The 16,710-nt window shown below is 32.1% G+C and overlaps 1 protein-coding gene across 1 annotated transcript; it reads right to left on the bottom strand.

Moving 5' to 3' along the window:
* Positions 1-5,585: 5,585 nt before the first annotated feature.
* On the bottom strand, positions 5,586-10,949 carry LOC101261707 (polyadenylate-binding protein RBP47). The gene is made up of 6 exons (XM_004238132.4): positions 10,375-10,949; positions 8,558-9,038; positions 7,283-7,347; positions 7,074-7,204; positions 6,888-6,984; positions 5,586-6,034 (listed from the first exon to the last, which is right to left on the bottom strand). Exons 1-6 carry the CDS (start codon positions 10,792-10,794, stop codon positions 5,873-5,875), a joined length of 1,356 nt encoding a protein of 451 aa, XP_004238180.2. The 5' UTR covers positions 10,795-10,949; the 3' UTR covers positions 5,586-5,872.
* Between the last annotated feature and the right edge of the window lie 5,761 nt (positions 10,950-16,710).

The following is a 16,710-nucleotide window of genomic DNA, read 5'->3' as shown; positions in this document are numbered from 1 at the left end:
TTTTTTTTTTTTCAATAAAGTGATTCTAGTATCATTTTTTCCTCTTTTAGTGAGGCAAAAGTCATGTTTGGAATTGTTTAATCTTTGCTCATCATAATCACACCCAATTTAGTTAGTTTTTTTTTTACCGAAAAGTTTGGATATGTATGTTTAAACTTAACAAAATTACATATTTAGCCCTCTAAGTTTGGAATGTTGCTATAAAAATTTTAAATTTGAATAGTCTATTTAAAGAGAATATTTTTTTTTATGTGAATTTAAATTTAATTTAGGCTCAATGTGACAACCAAATACTTAGAATTATCTACCCTTGTTGGAGTTGGTTTTTCCAATGAAAAATTCAAATTTAATTAAGTCACGATATGTTAAACACTTGAATAATTTAGCCTTGTTATAGTTAGTTTTAAGGAAAGATCAAATTAAATTAAGCCTCGATATGTTAAAAAATCAAAATCGATTTAAGAAAAGATCTTTTCGGTTCAATAAAAAAGATAAATTCTCAGATTATCAAATTCAAGGTCAACACATCATATTGTAGTGGTTGTTAAAATATTGAGACATGGTTTATAAATGATCGAGAAAATGCCCAACCCCCCCCCCCCCTCCAATCTATAGCCGGATTTCCAACTACACACTCATATTTTACGGAGATCTTATCACCCTTTTAAATTTTATAAAACTGAAACTATTACCTCCCTGAACGCTTAGCTGGCAAAATGGGTGTATCTCACTCTCTTTGAGAGAGTGAGCACAAAAATTTAATATTAAAATTTTATTTTTAATATCTATTTTTAAGAATATATGTTTTTATTTATTTATTTATTGTCTTCTCCATAGCAATAAAGATCAAATTTCTCCACCATTCACCATCTCTAAACCATCATTGCCACCACCATTTTCACCGGATTCACCATGGTTGATTTCACACAAGCTCCTAAAATCTCATGTAAGAATTTTTTATAAATCATTTAAATCAATTAAAAGTAAAATGAGATCTATTTATATCACCTAAAAATGAGATTTGGATCATATTAGGGAAAAAAATCAATTTAGGTTTACATCAAACTCAATTGAACTCTCAAATAAGATTTTTATTTTATTTTATAGATCTTTTAATTATCAATCTCAAATCTCAAAGCAACCAATTACAAGTTTCTTCCTCATTTTTTTCGAAGAGAATTTGCACTTGCTCTTCCTCTCTATTTTGCTCCCCTCATTTTTTTAGTTTTCCTCTCCCACTGCTACCAGTTAAAAGCTATCATTGTTGCTTCCTCCGACGAAACTTCACCATTGTCGCTGCCTCCGACAAAACGCCACCATTTTCACTGTCTTCGACGAAACGCCACTGCTGCCTCCGGCGAAACTCAAAACACCAGTAAAAACCCTCCCGCACCTCCTTTCATCTCTCTCTTGTTCGTCATAATCCAATTTTGATGGACTTTGGTGTTTAAAGTAATGGTGAAATTACTTTAGAAATTTGAAGGAATTGGGAAAGAAATTGCTTTATAATTTGAAGAAATTGGAGGAGTATAGGAAAAACGAAAAGGGATTATAAGAAAATTAAAAAAAATAATTAAATAATTAAATTTTCACGTGTCGAATGCGTGAAATTCACAGATCAATATAGATATGGTTATGACTTTTCAAGGATATAACTTTTTTAGTTTTAAACAGTTCAGAGGGGTGATAGGACCCTCATAAAGTATGAGTGTGTAATTGAAAATTCGGCTATAGATTAAGGGGCTTTTGACCATTTTCTCTAAATGATCGTTGTGGTGTTGCTAACTAATTTATTTTCCTCTTTTGTCCCATAAAAATAAAAGTTTTTTTTTCATAGGATGAAGCTCATCACATTATATCGTATTTCTTTGGGGGGTTTTACTTCGTACTGGTTTATGAGGCTTGACTAGTTTGAATTCATATTGAAAAATTATACTTCAAAATAAAACCTTTCTTACTAAAGGCGACTTCATTTTTAGGGAAATCTGAAAACTCTAGTTAGTTAAAGATGAAAGAATCTTTACTACTCTATACAATGCAGATATCAAATAATATATCGAAGATAAAATTAAAAATATAGGCATAATAAACAAACATAACCCTTAATTTGGCGTCAGTTGGCAACTACGGCCCTTAACTTTAGATGTGTACAGGTAGGCACTTAAACTTGTATAAAATTGAACAAATTGATGCATTCATACTACATGGCACCCTACATGAAAAATTTGTGTCATATGTGACGTCCTACGTATATCATGCCATGCAGAACACGTGTATCTAGTTGTTTCATGATACCACATTGTGGTGACTACTAGTCCGTTGCCGCTGTCAAAATATTAGTCAATTAATATATAACTTATCGCTTTGGTATTTGTTTGAGCAGTATTTATTTTTAGTAGTCGATTATAAAGTCTTTTTTCGTCTGATGAAGTTATGATATTTAATTAATTCGAATTCACATTAGAAGATTTGGCTTAATTCAATACTAAAATCGATTTTATTTTTTAAAATATTTGAAAACACTAATTGATTATAAATAATGCAGTACTTAGACCATCTCCAACTCACCTCTATTTTACTCTCCATTCTCTAAATTTGGAGAGTAAGATAGAGAATGCCCTCTCCAACCGACCTCCAAATTACCCTCTATTCTCTATTCTCTATTTTACTTTTTCAATATTTTATTATTATTTTCTTTACTTTCCAATTAACATATTATTTTACATATAGTTTCATTAGTTAAATATCTAATATTCATAAGTCATTTTAAATGTATATAATATTTTAAAAAATATATTATTTAATATTTGCTACTTTAGTTTCAAATTAATATATTCTTTTATAATTTTCATCAAAATAAAATTTTATTTTATTATTAATTTTCATTATAAAGAATACACAAAATTACAATGATAAGATGAAAATTTTAATTTAAATACAAGATAACAATATAATACATAACTTAATAATTTAAATACAACATAAAATACAATAATAAAATAATAATTAATTCGCGATGAAACAAGAACCATGTTAAAAAGATGATGAACAAGAATTCGAAGTTTTGCAATCATTGCAAGTCCGTCACGTTTCCGGAGAAAGAAAGTGATACATGATATAATGACTACATATATTATACTACACAACGTGATAATTGAGGATGAACGTGATCTTAATGCACTAATTCAAGATATCGTAGAGGCTTCAACTCCAATGACAGAAATAGTGTTAGATGAAAATCTTCGATTCGGATATAATTTTTAGCTAGACATAATAAAAAGGACAAAAATGATCATTTTGAATACAATAATGTATTAATAGAGCATTTATGGGAGTAATCTAATAATTTCAAAAATCAAGTGATTATGTAACGTTTATCTAATCATATTTCAATTTTATTTGAATTTGTTCGTTAAATTTATATATTATATAATATTCTCGTGCAATTTATGCTCTTTAAAATTGGGAAAAGAGACGAATTACTCCTGAACTTTAATAAATGGTACGTATATGTCCTCCATATATTTTGCGTCCATATAAACCCATATTGTCTAATTATAGGTACATATATACCCTTCTCACTAACGGACTCCTAATTTTTTACACGTATCTTAATCCTATTGAACTACCCGTTTGACCCTTTTTTTAACCCATAATCCTACTATCCGCCCCATAACTCAATACCCACCAAATTTCCTCTAAAAGGAATCCAAATTAAAACACCCAATTAGGGTTAAGCCTATATCCTCCGTCAGATGAAAATTTGGGTTATGAAGATCATCTTCATAAACAGCAAGAATTGTACGGCAAAGACGAGGAATAGGTTCAAATTCTTCGTAGATTCAAATATTGTTCTTGCCTCGTTTTTTTTTTGGAGTATAGAGGAGTTTTTCATAATAGCTTTCCCGGAAGAAGTGATAACTAAATCTCAAAATTTTGTGGCCACCAACTATCATAGGTCATTTGCATTGCTCGCATACTCTTCACCCACCAAATTCAAGGCGTGTGTTGAAAAGGAAGAGGAAGGCTTCAAATCCAGTAAGAGCAAGATTCAGAGGAAATTGGGTGGGTATTGGGTTATGGGGCGGATAGTGGAATTATGGGTTAAAAGAAGCGGTCAAACGAGTAGTACAATAGGACTAAGATACGTGTAAAAAATTAGGAGTTCGTTAGTGAGAGGGGTATATAAGTACCTATAATTGGATGGCAAGGGCTTATATGAACGCAAAATATAACGGAGGGCAAATACGTACCATTTATAAAAATTCGTTCCTTTTCCCTTTAAAATTTTTGAGTAAAATATAATATTAAATAAAAAAATTGAAAAAATAATTTTTTGTATCACATGAGAATCATATAAAGTAATAATTGGAGAAAAAGATAGATGATTTATATCATTAAATAAGAAAATAAGAATGAACCAGAAATAATAATATAATATTGAAGAGAAATTTTTTTTTTTTTTAAAGAGTAAAAATAAAAAATTAAATTGAAATTGATTGTCTGAAAAAATAGAAAATTCTATATTCGAAAAGTAAAATAGAGAGTAAAGTTGAATCAATGGGTCATTTCGCATTGTACTCGTGCTTATTCTCTACTTTTTTATGAGTTTTTTTTTTTTTGGTTTCTCGTTACTTATTTCTTTTTTCCCAATAATGTAGGTTTCAAGGGAAAAAAAAATACCTAAGTATTATATATTTTTGATAGTCAAATTATTGAATTACAATAGAAAATATCGAAAGAATTAGTAACTAAGGATAGAGATAAAGAATAGAAATAACAAAACTTAAATTTTAGAAAGATGATTAGAGGAACAAATAAATTCTTCACAATAAGCATCACTCTTTTGTCCCAACTCGTAGTCCCAATTAACCAATTGATGATTGAGTTTAGTTTCCAAATAAAACTCTTCATTATTTTGTTTGACCCAATAATCCCAACTAAATTAACCTTATTCATAAATTCTAACACATAGGTCGTCTTTGGTTCTATGTGAAGTTGGTTGAAGAAAAGAATTGATTTAGTTGCCATAATAAAAGTAATATAATAGTATTATAACTCTTTTAAATTATTCAAAACCAATTATATCGAACTCTAATACGATTATCAAACAAAACTTTGAAGAAATTAGCTGACCTTGATAGTTAGTTATTATCATATTGTTCCTAATGACAGATTTTGCAGCACAAATACAAATTTAGTCTTCGACAGCACTTTGGGTGTGCCAACCAAGAATCATTAATTTTTTTGAAATGCTAGCACTCCCATTATGGGTGTTCATACAACATCTAAATTCATGGCCAACTCACTGCTTATTAGATCCACACTGTCATTACTGGTTTCATCTGCCAAAAACTTGAGCAAGGGGCTCAAAACCCCGAGCCTACGTTGCGATGAAAGAGATGGAAGTATGGTCCTACACATCTTGCACACTAACACTAGACCAAAGCCCAAGAGCTCTGGCTCACACAGAAAAATTCAAGAAACAAAACAAGTTCCAGAAAAAATGGCTATCCAAGTAGAAGAGAGCTTGTGAGAGTGGATCGCCATTACAAATAACACAAAAAGCAGATCAAAAGAATTGATTTGCATCCAGAAAATCTGAATATTTTGCAAGCACCATTTCGCTTTCTGAAGTACATAACATGTACCACAGTGGATGATTATGATTTATTCCATCCAAGAAGTTTCATGTCTAAAGTCCAAACTTCTAAATAAATGTTTAATAGAATCCCTAGGAGACTAACACATCCAGTCAAAATTCAGTTCCACTCCTCATCTGGAGGGATTTGATTAAATTCTACATTCCATGCTTGAAACAAATAAATTAAGCACATTCACTATTCAAGCAGAGGAACTCAGCGCCACACTTTCAGCTTACTTGTTGCTGGTGAGTACCATACACTGGATAAGCCCCATAGGCAGCAGCATACATCCCCGGGTCATGCGGTTGCGGGAATGCATACCCATAACCATCATAGAAATGTCCTCCATAGTATGGCCCAGTCCACTGGTTCCCAAAATCAGATCGTGGCTGCAATATTCCACAGGAAAGAGATTCAGCAATACAAGCATAGATAGTCAATAGAGAGAGACATGTTGAAGAGTATGGCATATAACAGCTTATCAATACCGTCACAACCCCCAATAGTTATTTCACTACCATGGCTTCTCGATATAAATTGCTTATAAATATGAGTGTCATTTCACTCTGTCAATTCATGAAGCTCTTTTTCTTTTGGTATTAATAGATATTCCCACTTCTACCAACAAGCATGACTTAAGAGTTTCTATAATCACAAGCTCCTCCTTACAATTGTTTTGGAAACAGATGCTAGCCAGTGCTCGTAACTATTCTAAGCATTAATCCCACCTGCCTGGGAGATTCATTTTTCCTCCAATAAGTCTTCAAAGAAGCAACAGAAAGGAGACAGGAAATTGATGCAATGCAAGCATAAAAGGAGAACATGTAAAGAACCAGGTGTCTAACTGCATAACTGGAGCAACTTAAAATTTGTCACAGAGAACATATCAATAGGCTACTACCATCGCAGAAAGGGGGGCAGAGGAGCAGATAGTTTGATCACCTTACAGCATAAAATCAGAAGTATGTTATTGTAACACACTAAAGCTTCCTGATAGCTTATGCAGCTTGAGAATAGATATTCCCACTTCTACCAACAAGCATAACTAGGAGTTTCCATAAGTTAAGGAAATGCTGAAAATAGAAAACTATGCGACATGACAGATGCTTTCCACCAGATTTATGACTTGTCCTAAGAATTCACTGGCCTATTCGGAAATTCTTTTTTGTTTTAAAGACACAAACTTCAAAGAAGCGACAGCTGAGAGACAAAGGCATAATGGGAGAAAGAAAGAGAAAACACCTGTTTATTTGCTGGGTTTCGTCCCCAAGAAAGGCGCACCGTTTGCTTGCCAATAGCAGTTCCGGTCAACTTCTGTAAGGCTTCCTCTGCATCATTCCTGCCAGACAAATTATATATATTTGTTACTGAGCATTTACCGTCTAATAAGACACCTAATGACATGAAAAATCATAATTGTCAAGATACCTCTTTGCGAATTGCACAAATCCACATCCTTTCCCAACTGGAATTTTTACAGAAACTATTTCACCATACTGTGCAAAAGGCTGTCTAAGATCTTCATCACTGACATTGGGGTCAAGACCTCCAACAAAAATCTATGACGATATCGGTTAGCCAAGGGGACTCAAAAATTAGAAAAAGAGTAAGATTAAAGAATAGAGTAGTTAACAAACTGTGGTATTTGTAGAATCTGCATCAGGTTGTGATCCTTGAGCTGGTCCACCGTTGGAGTATCCACCTACCAAATGCAGTTCAGAAGCAAGTATTTAAAAATATAAAACAGTCACCTCGACTACCACAACATCCACAGTAATGCTTTGAAATTAATGGACCATTATTTTGATGTTTTCACTATAAATACTGTTTAACCGCAAAAGAAAAACAACTAATGCTAATGAAGTGAAATTGGAAACAAAACCTAATGGTTAAAAAGGAAAGGAACACATTAATTTACTTTATGGACTCAGACAATTTAATATCTATCAAGTTACCACAAATCTCATTCATGCTCACACTTTTAGGTGCCTAATCAAAACCTGATACATACCTGTTGCACGTGAAAATATCAGCTAAAATAAACAGTTACAAGCAAAGATGACAGTTACAAACACAACCTCAAGAAGGCAGCTACATAACAACCAGGTAATTGAATATACCCATTTCTCAGTAGTTACAGGAAAGGGGTTCATTCTCTTTTACCTCCTCTTCTTCAAGAATTAAATTTTGTTAGCTAAACCATGTAGAATGTAAGAGAACATGTATGTGTCAAAGTTGACTTGGAAGAATGAAATTGTTGCTCTTAAGTCCAAGTCGTCATTTCAAAGAATATACAAATATCAAAAGCAAGGCATGAAGATAGTAAGGAAGGCCATAAAAATAAGGCAAGTAGTCTTAACATGCGTACACAATATGGAAATTGAAAATCCTTTCTAGGAAAAACAAAATTTTAACACCCTGCAACAAGAGGACACAGGAGTACTAGGAGTACCATGATACTGCATGTTAAATAGCAAGTCCACAAGTGATAAATTCTCCTCTACAAGAACGCTAATACTACAGGGTAGGGGTGTTTGCACAAGTGTCTCAATAGCAGAAATGGCAGTAGCACCAAAATGTGACACACTTTGAAGTTACTAAATTAGAAAAAGAACAAAGAACTATTCTTTTTACTATATATGCTCAGAAATGATTTTGCAATTAGATCCATTTCTTCCAGTCTCTGTCATTTTTCACCAACTTTACAGCATTCGTGATAGGAAAATCCGTAAGAATAAAGTTCTCATCCTCATTTTTTAATGGAAAAGACTGTGAGGTGTAACTGCTAACAACGCAACTCATTTTTTTTTCCTTCCAAAGGGGTCTGATTGTTTTCTTGTGCAAAAATAAGAAAACTTAGAGCTATCAACAATTAATGCCAGCAAAAATATCTAAATTACAACACTCATTACCTTGAGAAGAATATTGTTGTGGATATCCTGATGATTTCCGTGGTGTGGCGGCACCAATTCGCATAGGTCTGCTTGAACAATACACACCATTCATTTCATTCATAGCTGAAGACCTCTCATTATCATCTCCAAACCTTACAAAACCATATCCTTTAGAACGACCAGTGTTGGCATCAATGACAACCTTAGCAGCTTTAACAGAGGGGTATTTTAGGGAGAAAGTATCAAGCAGTAAGGTATCAGTAACATCTGCAGCTAAATCTCCTACAAAGATGGACAGATCGGAACCATTGTTTGCTCGCTTGTCACCCATACTGAATGTAGCCCAATTCAGACGGAAAGGTTGTTCCGCATTAGGCATTGTCATGCAAGAATATGTCTGCAGAACTTTCTCGGCAGATGCATGTGTGAAGAATTCCACAAAACCATACCCTTCAGAGAAACCAGTCTGTTTATTGCGAATTACCTTGATGGAGGCAACCTGCACAAACAAGAACCATATAAGCTGACAAGAAAATCATGAGGTCAAAGACTTCACTTTTTCCCCATATGGAGAAATCATTTTTGGGTGGGCAATGGGTCAATATTTAACCTCCAAGCACATTCAAGAATTTCAAATGGCCTGAATCATCATGCAAGAGTTTCTCATTCTGCTTCCAACTTAATAAATGTTGAATAGCTACCAGGAGTTTATATGATGTCACTAATTACTTAGTATTTTCTTGTCATTCAATTTGAATACTAGAGAGCCTCAATGTTCACCAACTTGGGTGTGTCATGACATATCATGCTCATTGGCATGGGCAGACATATCATGTTCATTGACATATGCAATACAATTCATGTGTGTTGTGCTGTTAGTACAGAGTAATGTTGTGTGCCAAAAGAATGCAATGGGAGATGCTTTCTCAGAAAGCTCTCAATAACATAACAGTTGCATACTATTAGCAATTTTAATGGTTGTCATCCAATCTCTGCTGAACATCAGAAAGGCAACAATGAAGAGAAAACAGATGTTCTAAGAAAAACTTGTTCTTTTATTTATCTCCACATTAAACTTGCCTACTGCAAAGAGATCAACATCTGAACTTGGAAATTTAATATTAAGATTATTATACTCCAACAAGACCCAAACAATCTCACAGACTATCAAAGAAGTTACTATATATATATCAGAGACGTTACAAGTAGATTACATGACGAATCCATGTTAACCAGAACGTCAAGACTATACCTTTTTAGTAATTCTGAAAGCATGTTACAACATTCAAGGTGGAATATTTAAGGCTGGCATGAGCTTTACAAATCTTAAATTTTGGCTTCGGTAGCAAAAAGTTTCAATCTTTGCACATGTTTTTTTAATAAAAATTCCAAAGCTACTCCCCTCAAGACATACAGAATCTGTACTAGTTAAAGTAGTAAAATTATTGCCTTGCCCCAGTTTCACAATGGAAATAATAACTTACCATTTACAGACTATTTTCCTCTAGAAAAATAGAGAATGAAGACTATCTATTCCCTAATTAAAGCATTGCCTAATCATACAAACTATCTATTCCCAGTCATCAACATTCCATTTTAGGCCTGTCACTGAAAGTACAAAAAGATATTTATGGAAAAAATATAAAAACTTTACTTGTGACGGCGGCTAACTAGTAGCTACCTGCCATCATTCTACCCCATTCAATAAATCCAGATTTTACTGTAATTAATCACATGAAAACATTTATAGAAAAACATAAATCACGTGTTTAAAAAAACAGAGCACCAAATATATATAAATATATGCATGAGCGTAAACTGGTACAGACTTATACCTCATTAGTGGTAGCGAAGCAGCTACGTAGATAATCCTCATCCATCCAATTATGAAGGTCACCCACCCAGATCGTTCGATTTTCATTATTATTAGATCCTCCACCTCCACCTTGTTGATGCGGTGACGGTGAGTGCGGTGGGTGGTGGATAAGGTGGTGGTGATGTTGTGGATGAAACGGCATATAGTGCGGTGGATAATGTGGGGCCGGCATCATTGGATGCTGCATTACCATCGCCGCCGCCGGGTACTGCATCGCCACCCACGGCTGCTGCTGCGCCCCTGCTGGCGCCGCCGCCGCCACGGGTACAACCGCTGCAGCACTCACTCCTTGTTGCGCCGTCGGAGACGTCGCTGCCTGTGACGACGGCGGTGGCGGCTGCTTATTGTCTTGAGATTCAGTACCATTGTTGCTCTGCATCTTTACCTCAAACCCTAGAGTAAACTCTCACACAAAAAAAAACTTTAATTTATACTTACTATAAATAAATAAATATAAATATATAAATAATAATTTATAAAAAGGAAAAAAATATATAGAGATAGATATGGTTGTAAGTATAGGTGAATCTGATTGCAAAAAGAAGATTTATGAGGAGGATGACGGATTCAGTGAAGCCCTGTATCAAATATCAGCCGTTGGATTAAACGGTGCTCTATTAATATCAACCGTTCATTTTGAAGAAATGTTTTCGGATATATACGGATTAAATAATTTACTTAATTCGTATAAATTCGGTCGGCTACAGTTTTTTGAGTAACTTTTTTTTTTTTATTTGTCTTTTTGCACCTTTTAGTTTTTTTTTTTTTTTTTTACAGTTACAGACATACAGTTATTGTATTGATTTTAGTGAAAGTAAGATTTTTTTACGTACAACGCATTTATTTCGATGGGTTTTTCAGTGATAGACGTATGACAAGTAAAGTATTGTGTGCTATTAATTGTACTAGCAATAACAGAATTGTCTCAGCCCAAAAAAAATAAAAAAATTGGATTATGTTGAAAAATTTCATAAACAGAGTGTTGAGAAAAAATCGAATTGCAAAATTACTATAATAAAAACTTATTAAAAATAATTTATGATCATAATATTTAATTTATTCAGACGTTTATTATAAAGTTATCGTGTACTATATCACATAAACTGATCATTGAATTTTAGGCCATGTCTTGTGCAACATTAATTGTTATCGTTTTCCAATGTTATTTAGATAGATACACTTTAGTATTATAAAAATGAAGTTGCAATTACAAATAAATATAAAATAATATTTTACTAATAAATAAAGTATATCCTTCTCCACTTTAATAGTGTTAACACTTCATAAAGAACTAGTTTTCAGGTTTTCGTTTCCAAGTGATCATTTAAGATTATGTAAATATAGAAAAATAGTTAAAAAGAATCAATATTAACAAGTTTTTTCTTTTCCTTAAAAAAAACATATCTTATGTAAACAATGCTAAACAAGATAACTAACAAAAATATTCTATGATTTTTTTTTCCTTTTAAGAGTGTGGTATGGCAATTTCCAATTTAGAGTTCTAAAATTAACATATTCAAAATTTCAGATATAAAATTTAATTAGACGTTGTCTTTCCAAACTAAGATTTCAAATTAATTTGCAAAATCGTTATTAATCTTCTAAATCATCCCATTTGCTTTATACATTAAAGTTTAGATAATTAAAACAAAACTTAAATATATGTAACAAATGACACTTCACAAACCAATAATGTACAATACAAACTTTATATTACATGGTTTACATAATGATAGATCTAAAGCACAATAGAGATATATATGTGACCTATTTTATATATCAAACATGTTAAACTAGGTCACGATAATACTAGTACTATTATCAATGAGTGTGTAGTACTAAAACGGAAAAATATATCTTAGTAGAAAGTGTTTCTCCCTTTAAGACCCTATACAACTCAGACTAGCTAGTAAACTTCGAACAAATATATACTACTACAATATATATCCAACTTCCTTATCCTGTAAATCTAAAGTACAATAATAGTCCTAATCAATCAATTCATGGCTCGGGGTTCACGAGGGATAGATAAGAATTTAAACTTTATGGAATTTGAAATTTAATATTTGTGAATATCATGATACGTATATAAGGTCTGGATCAAAGCTGCAACGTCGGACCCTGCATTCCATCATGGGGGTCCACCTCCATGACCAACACCAGGGCTATGGCCAGGACCTCCTTCTTCTGAAATATTAATATTACCATGCATATTGTTATGATCAATATTGTTGAAGTAGTTATTCTTCACTACCTTTGTATGGCTATTTTCTTCATGATGGCTAAATATTGTGTTGTTGTTCTTTTCTTTTTTTAAAAGTACCCTTCCCTCACTCAACAAAATCCCATAAGAGAAGAAGATTAATGCTAGGGCAAAAGCACAAGTGTACATAATTTTTGGTTGAGCCATTAATTTCCTAAGGGAAAACCAAAGAGTAGTGATAATTATTTCTTTGTACTTGGGTTGGTGGTATGTATGAATATTCTTTAAGGTGATACTTGAGGTATATATAGAGGCAAGATGCTATAGTTTAAGAGCCAAAAGAGCTTTTGGAAAGTATTAAAAAGACAACTTATGAATAGAAGGGGGCAAATAATTAATGGGTTTTGAGTCTACATTTAATGTTGAAATTGCACAAATTACCCTTAAAAAATAAGGAGTCTTACCGGCTTAATTAGTTTGGTTATATGAACTTTCACTTTATTCGATTACTATATCGTAATCTCGTCCCTATTTCTCCTTTTCCGCAAAAAGAACCCTTAAAATGTGTTAGTTTAATTCAATTGATCAAAATAAGTCAATATGAACATACATATCATATTTAACTCAATTACTCGCTTTTCTTGGCAAATTGAGGGCATGTATATAAAGAATTATTACTTATATATAATTTTAAAAATATCCTCAGAAAATGAAATTTTATTTTTATTAAAGGCGAAAAAATGTCAACCAACGTACTAATTTTACATGTGCAAGCTACCTTATTTGATGTTATTTGATTCTATGCATGCACACCGTTCAACTTGACCCAATAATAACCCCCCCACCCCCCACCCCCACCCCACCCCACCCAAATACACACTTATTAAAGAGAAACAATGTTTTGCATATATGTTGATCATTTTAAACAAGTTTTCTATAATTAGTAACCATGTTCAATAATTGAGAACATATTGCTTATTTTAAAGAAACTTTCAATAATGCCAAAGTTGTGGGAGTGAACAATATTTAGGCATTTGGCACTATCGAATAATTAATTAAATAGTCGTCTTTCCAATCGTTAAAATTAAAAAATAGTTAACAAAAGTATAATATATGTAATATATGTATTCAAATGTAAATAGTAAATATTATAAACTATTTGTATATAAAGATTCGAATTTTAAGTAAGTTTTAGACGGTACGTTAAAGTGGAGTTTACTTATACGAAAAAATCACCCACTAACTATTATTGATATAGACATTTCTGGTACAACTCCAATATATGAAATTTTTGCCTGCATAAATAGTACGTCCACCATACTTTGTAGTATAAATTTCCATGTGCATGCTCATATAGTCAACTTTTGGTTCATGCACTCGATGAGTCAAAGAGTCCTTTTAAATGTGTTATTTCTCTTTATAATGTGTTGGTGCGATATTTTAATATTAATAGAAATATATTATATATCATTTTAGTTTTATTGATGGACGTTATATTTGTCTCTCTTTACTCTCATTAATTATAGAAGAAAGTGATCATTGATTTTTAGTTACTTGTGTTATTGACCATCAACTCTTCATTTAATTTCACTCATTATTCTATTAATATATGTTTTGTAAGTTATATACGTAACATTTGAGTCATTTATTTGACAAATTTACTATCTACTATCTTCATATTCATTGCAATAAAGAATTTATTACATATAAACAGTGCGGTCTTTATTTGTGTAAGTATGAAGAAGGAAAAAGAGAGAGATAGATATGAGAAAGAGTGGAAGAAAAGATGAGAAGTATTATATTGTGTACATTGAGTTAGTGCAGTGAAAGAGAGAGTTGAGAAAAAGAAAATATTCTAAGTCTTCAACTATATTCATTATACAGAAGTGAGTAATTATATGTTGAGGGAAGGTATTCTTATGTGGAACTTTGAACTCTTCAACAAATTCGGAGTTGCTTAAGTTACAACGTTGTTGGGCTGTTATATCCTGGACGGGACAAGTCAAGAGTGATACTATTGGATCGGTGTAGATTATGGCCCTGTAAATTTGTATATCCTTAAAGAGAGCGAAATATCAACGCCTCAGCCTAAAAATTTCTTTATTCATTTTTGTTCATTTTATTTCAACTTATATTTGTGATATGTTACACCAACGTAATGTAACAATTTGGCCTTTCACAAGATATTATCGTAACACTAACTCATTAGGCAGAAATCCTTAAAAAAACTCGTAAAAATGATTAAGTTGGTGTAACATGTGATATCTAGCTCATAGGGTAGGTTAAAGATCGATTTCCTGGTTGACGTCTTCTCAACTGTGTTCGTCGCAGCGTACTTACCTAGTTTACATCTAATATATATGATTTGTGAGCTATACACAAAAGCAAATTTACTCCTTATGCGCACCCAAATAATAGTGACGGTGAGTTTTCCATGTTACATACAATTACATTATTTTAAATCACATAATTATAATCATTTCCTTTAATTTACACATAATATCTAAACTCAGGAAAATCATCTAAATTTAATTTAGATTATCACGTAACACCCAAAATTAATTATTATTGACTTAAAAAAAAATAGATTTTGATTCCACTATTAAAGCACTATATAAACAAATATAAGTGGGAGCATCAAGTTGTACTTGCCTATAGTGGAATAAATTCATAGTGGGTACTAGGAGATCACAATTCACAAAGAGGTCAAATATTTTCCCAAAGATTCCCTATTAATTTGAATATTTATAGTTTAAATATTAATTTATTTCCACTTAAAGGAAGATTCTTCAAGAAAAAAAATGGATCTTGCCTAGTTGGCTCCCAAAGTTGGGGAAGTTGATCCAACACTCTAACAACAAAATCCAATTACAACTGTTGAATCCCATAAACAATGGACACTTTTTCTCTATTTTTCCTTTATGTATCTTACATTAAATTCATTCATATCTTTTTTCTGTTTCCATCATGAATTTTGTTGTTGATAAAGATATGCACTTTCCTAGGTAGCATAATTAATACTTCTAGTGTCCGTCAAAATAAACAGTCTGATGCACAAAACATCTCGTATATCAAGACTTGTTTTTATGTCTAAAGATCACATAGAGATAATTTTGTTACTGCAGGCGTTTTTCATTATTATTACTCAAATTTAAAATCTTTAATTAATAACGAAGGGATCTCATTATTTAGTCAGATTAACCCCAAGTGGCCTTGTTTTTTTTTCTTTCTATTTATTTTTTCCTTGGAAGGGGGTGGATTTTGTTGAATTGAAGGTTGAGAAATTAGGTTAAGTTGAATTTTTAGGCAAATAGTCCAATTAGAAGCACTTTGGATGGTTGCTTTAGTACTACTAGTGTCCTCTTACCTTTTAGTTTGAAGATATTTTTGTTTTAAAGTTTAATAATTTTGTTAAACATAATTAATTTTCCTTTTTAGATATATTAATAGATAATTAAAAAAAAATCATTCGATGCTCTTTTCTCCTCTTTCAGCACGAGGCAAGGTGAGGCGAAACAAATGCATAAGTTCAACTTTATGAGTGCACTTGAAATAATAAATTATTACGTTTGAAATTTATCATTTATATATATTTTGTATTTTTAACATTTAATAAGTTCCCTTAAAGCCACAAAAGCACTTAGTTAATTGATCGGAATATTAGTTAGAAGGTTTTCCTCCTTTTGTATCTCGTATTAAATTTTCTTAGCCTGACCCTAACAATTTGTTTTCGATCGGTGCAACAAGTAGTATAATCTGATTCTACTTGACTAAATTCGTGTTCCTCGAAGGAAAAAAGTTTGCTTTTGGTGAGAAAAAATAAAAAAAAAACAAAAAAATAAAGAAAAAACATCTCCGATAACCCGGGTCAAACAAATATGGGCCGGTTTCAAATGCTTAGCTAAATCAACAAGTCATTTGAAATAGTGGACTTAATTCATAAGCCCAATGGGTTTTATTTGTACAATTAATTGGACTAGGCTCAAAATTTCCTCTTCTGACAGGCCCAAAATTTCTCTTTTGCAGAATGTTACTGGAAAACATATTACCTCGAACTTATTAATCCACTTCAAGTATTTTTATAAAATAGGA

The sequence above is a fragment of the Solanum lycopersicum genome, chromosome 4, assembly GCF_036512215.1.
Source record: "Solanum lycopersicum chromosome 4, SLM_r2.1".
Taxonomy (NCBI): Eukaryota; Viridiplantae; Streptophyta; class Magnoliopsida; order Solanales; family Solanaceae; genus Solanum; species Solanum lycopersicum.
This window is presented reverse-complemented; position numbering and strand designations above follow the sequence as displayed.

Bases quoted from the DNA above. Each gene is read 5' to 3' on its own strand.
- LOC101261707 (XM_004238132.4), bottom strand. From the start codon at position 10,794: ATGCAGAGCAACAATGGTACTGAATCTCAAGACAATAAGCAGCCGCCA. The intron at 7,205-7,282 runs GTTTGTTAACTA...ATATCGTCATAG, and splicing joins CAGATTCTACAAATACCACA to ATTTTTGTTGGAGGTCTTGA. The intron at 6,985-7,073 runs GTATCTTGACAA...TTTGTCTGGCAG, and splicing joins TTTGTGCAATTCGCAAAGAG to GAATGATGCAGAGGAAGCCT.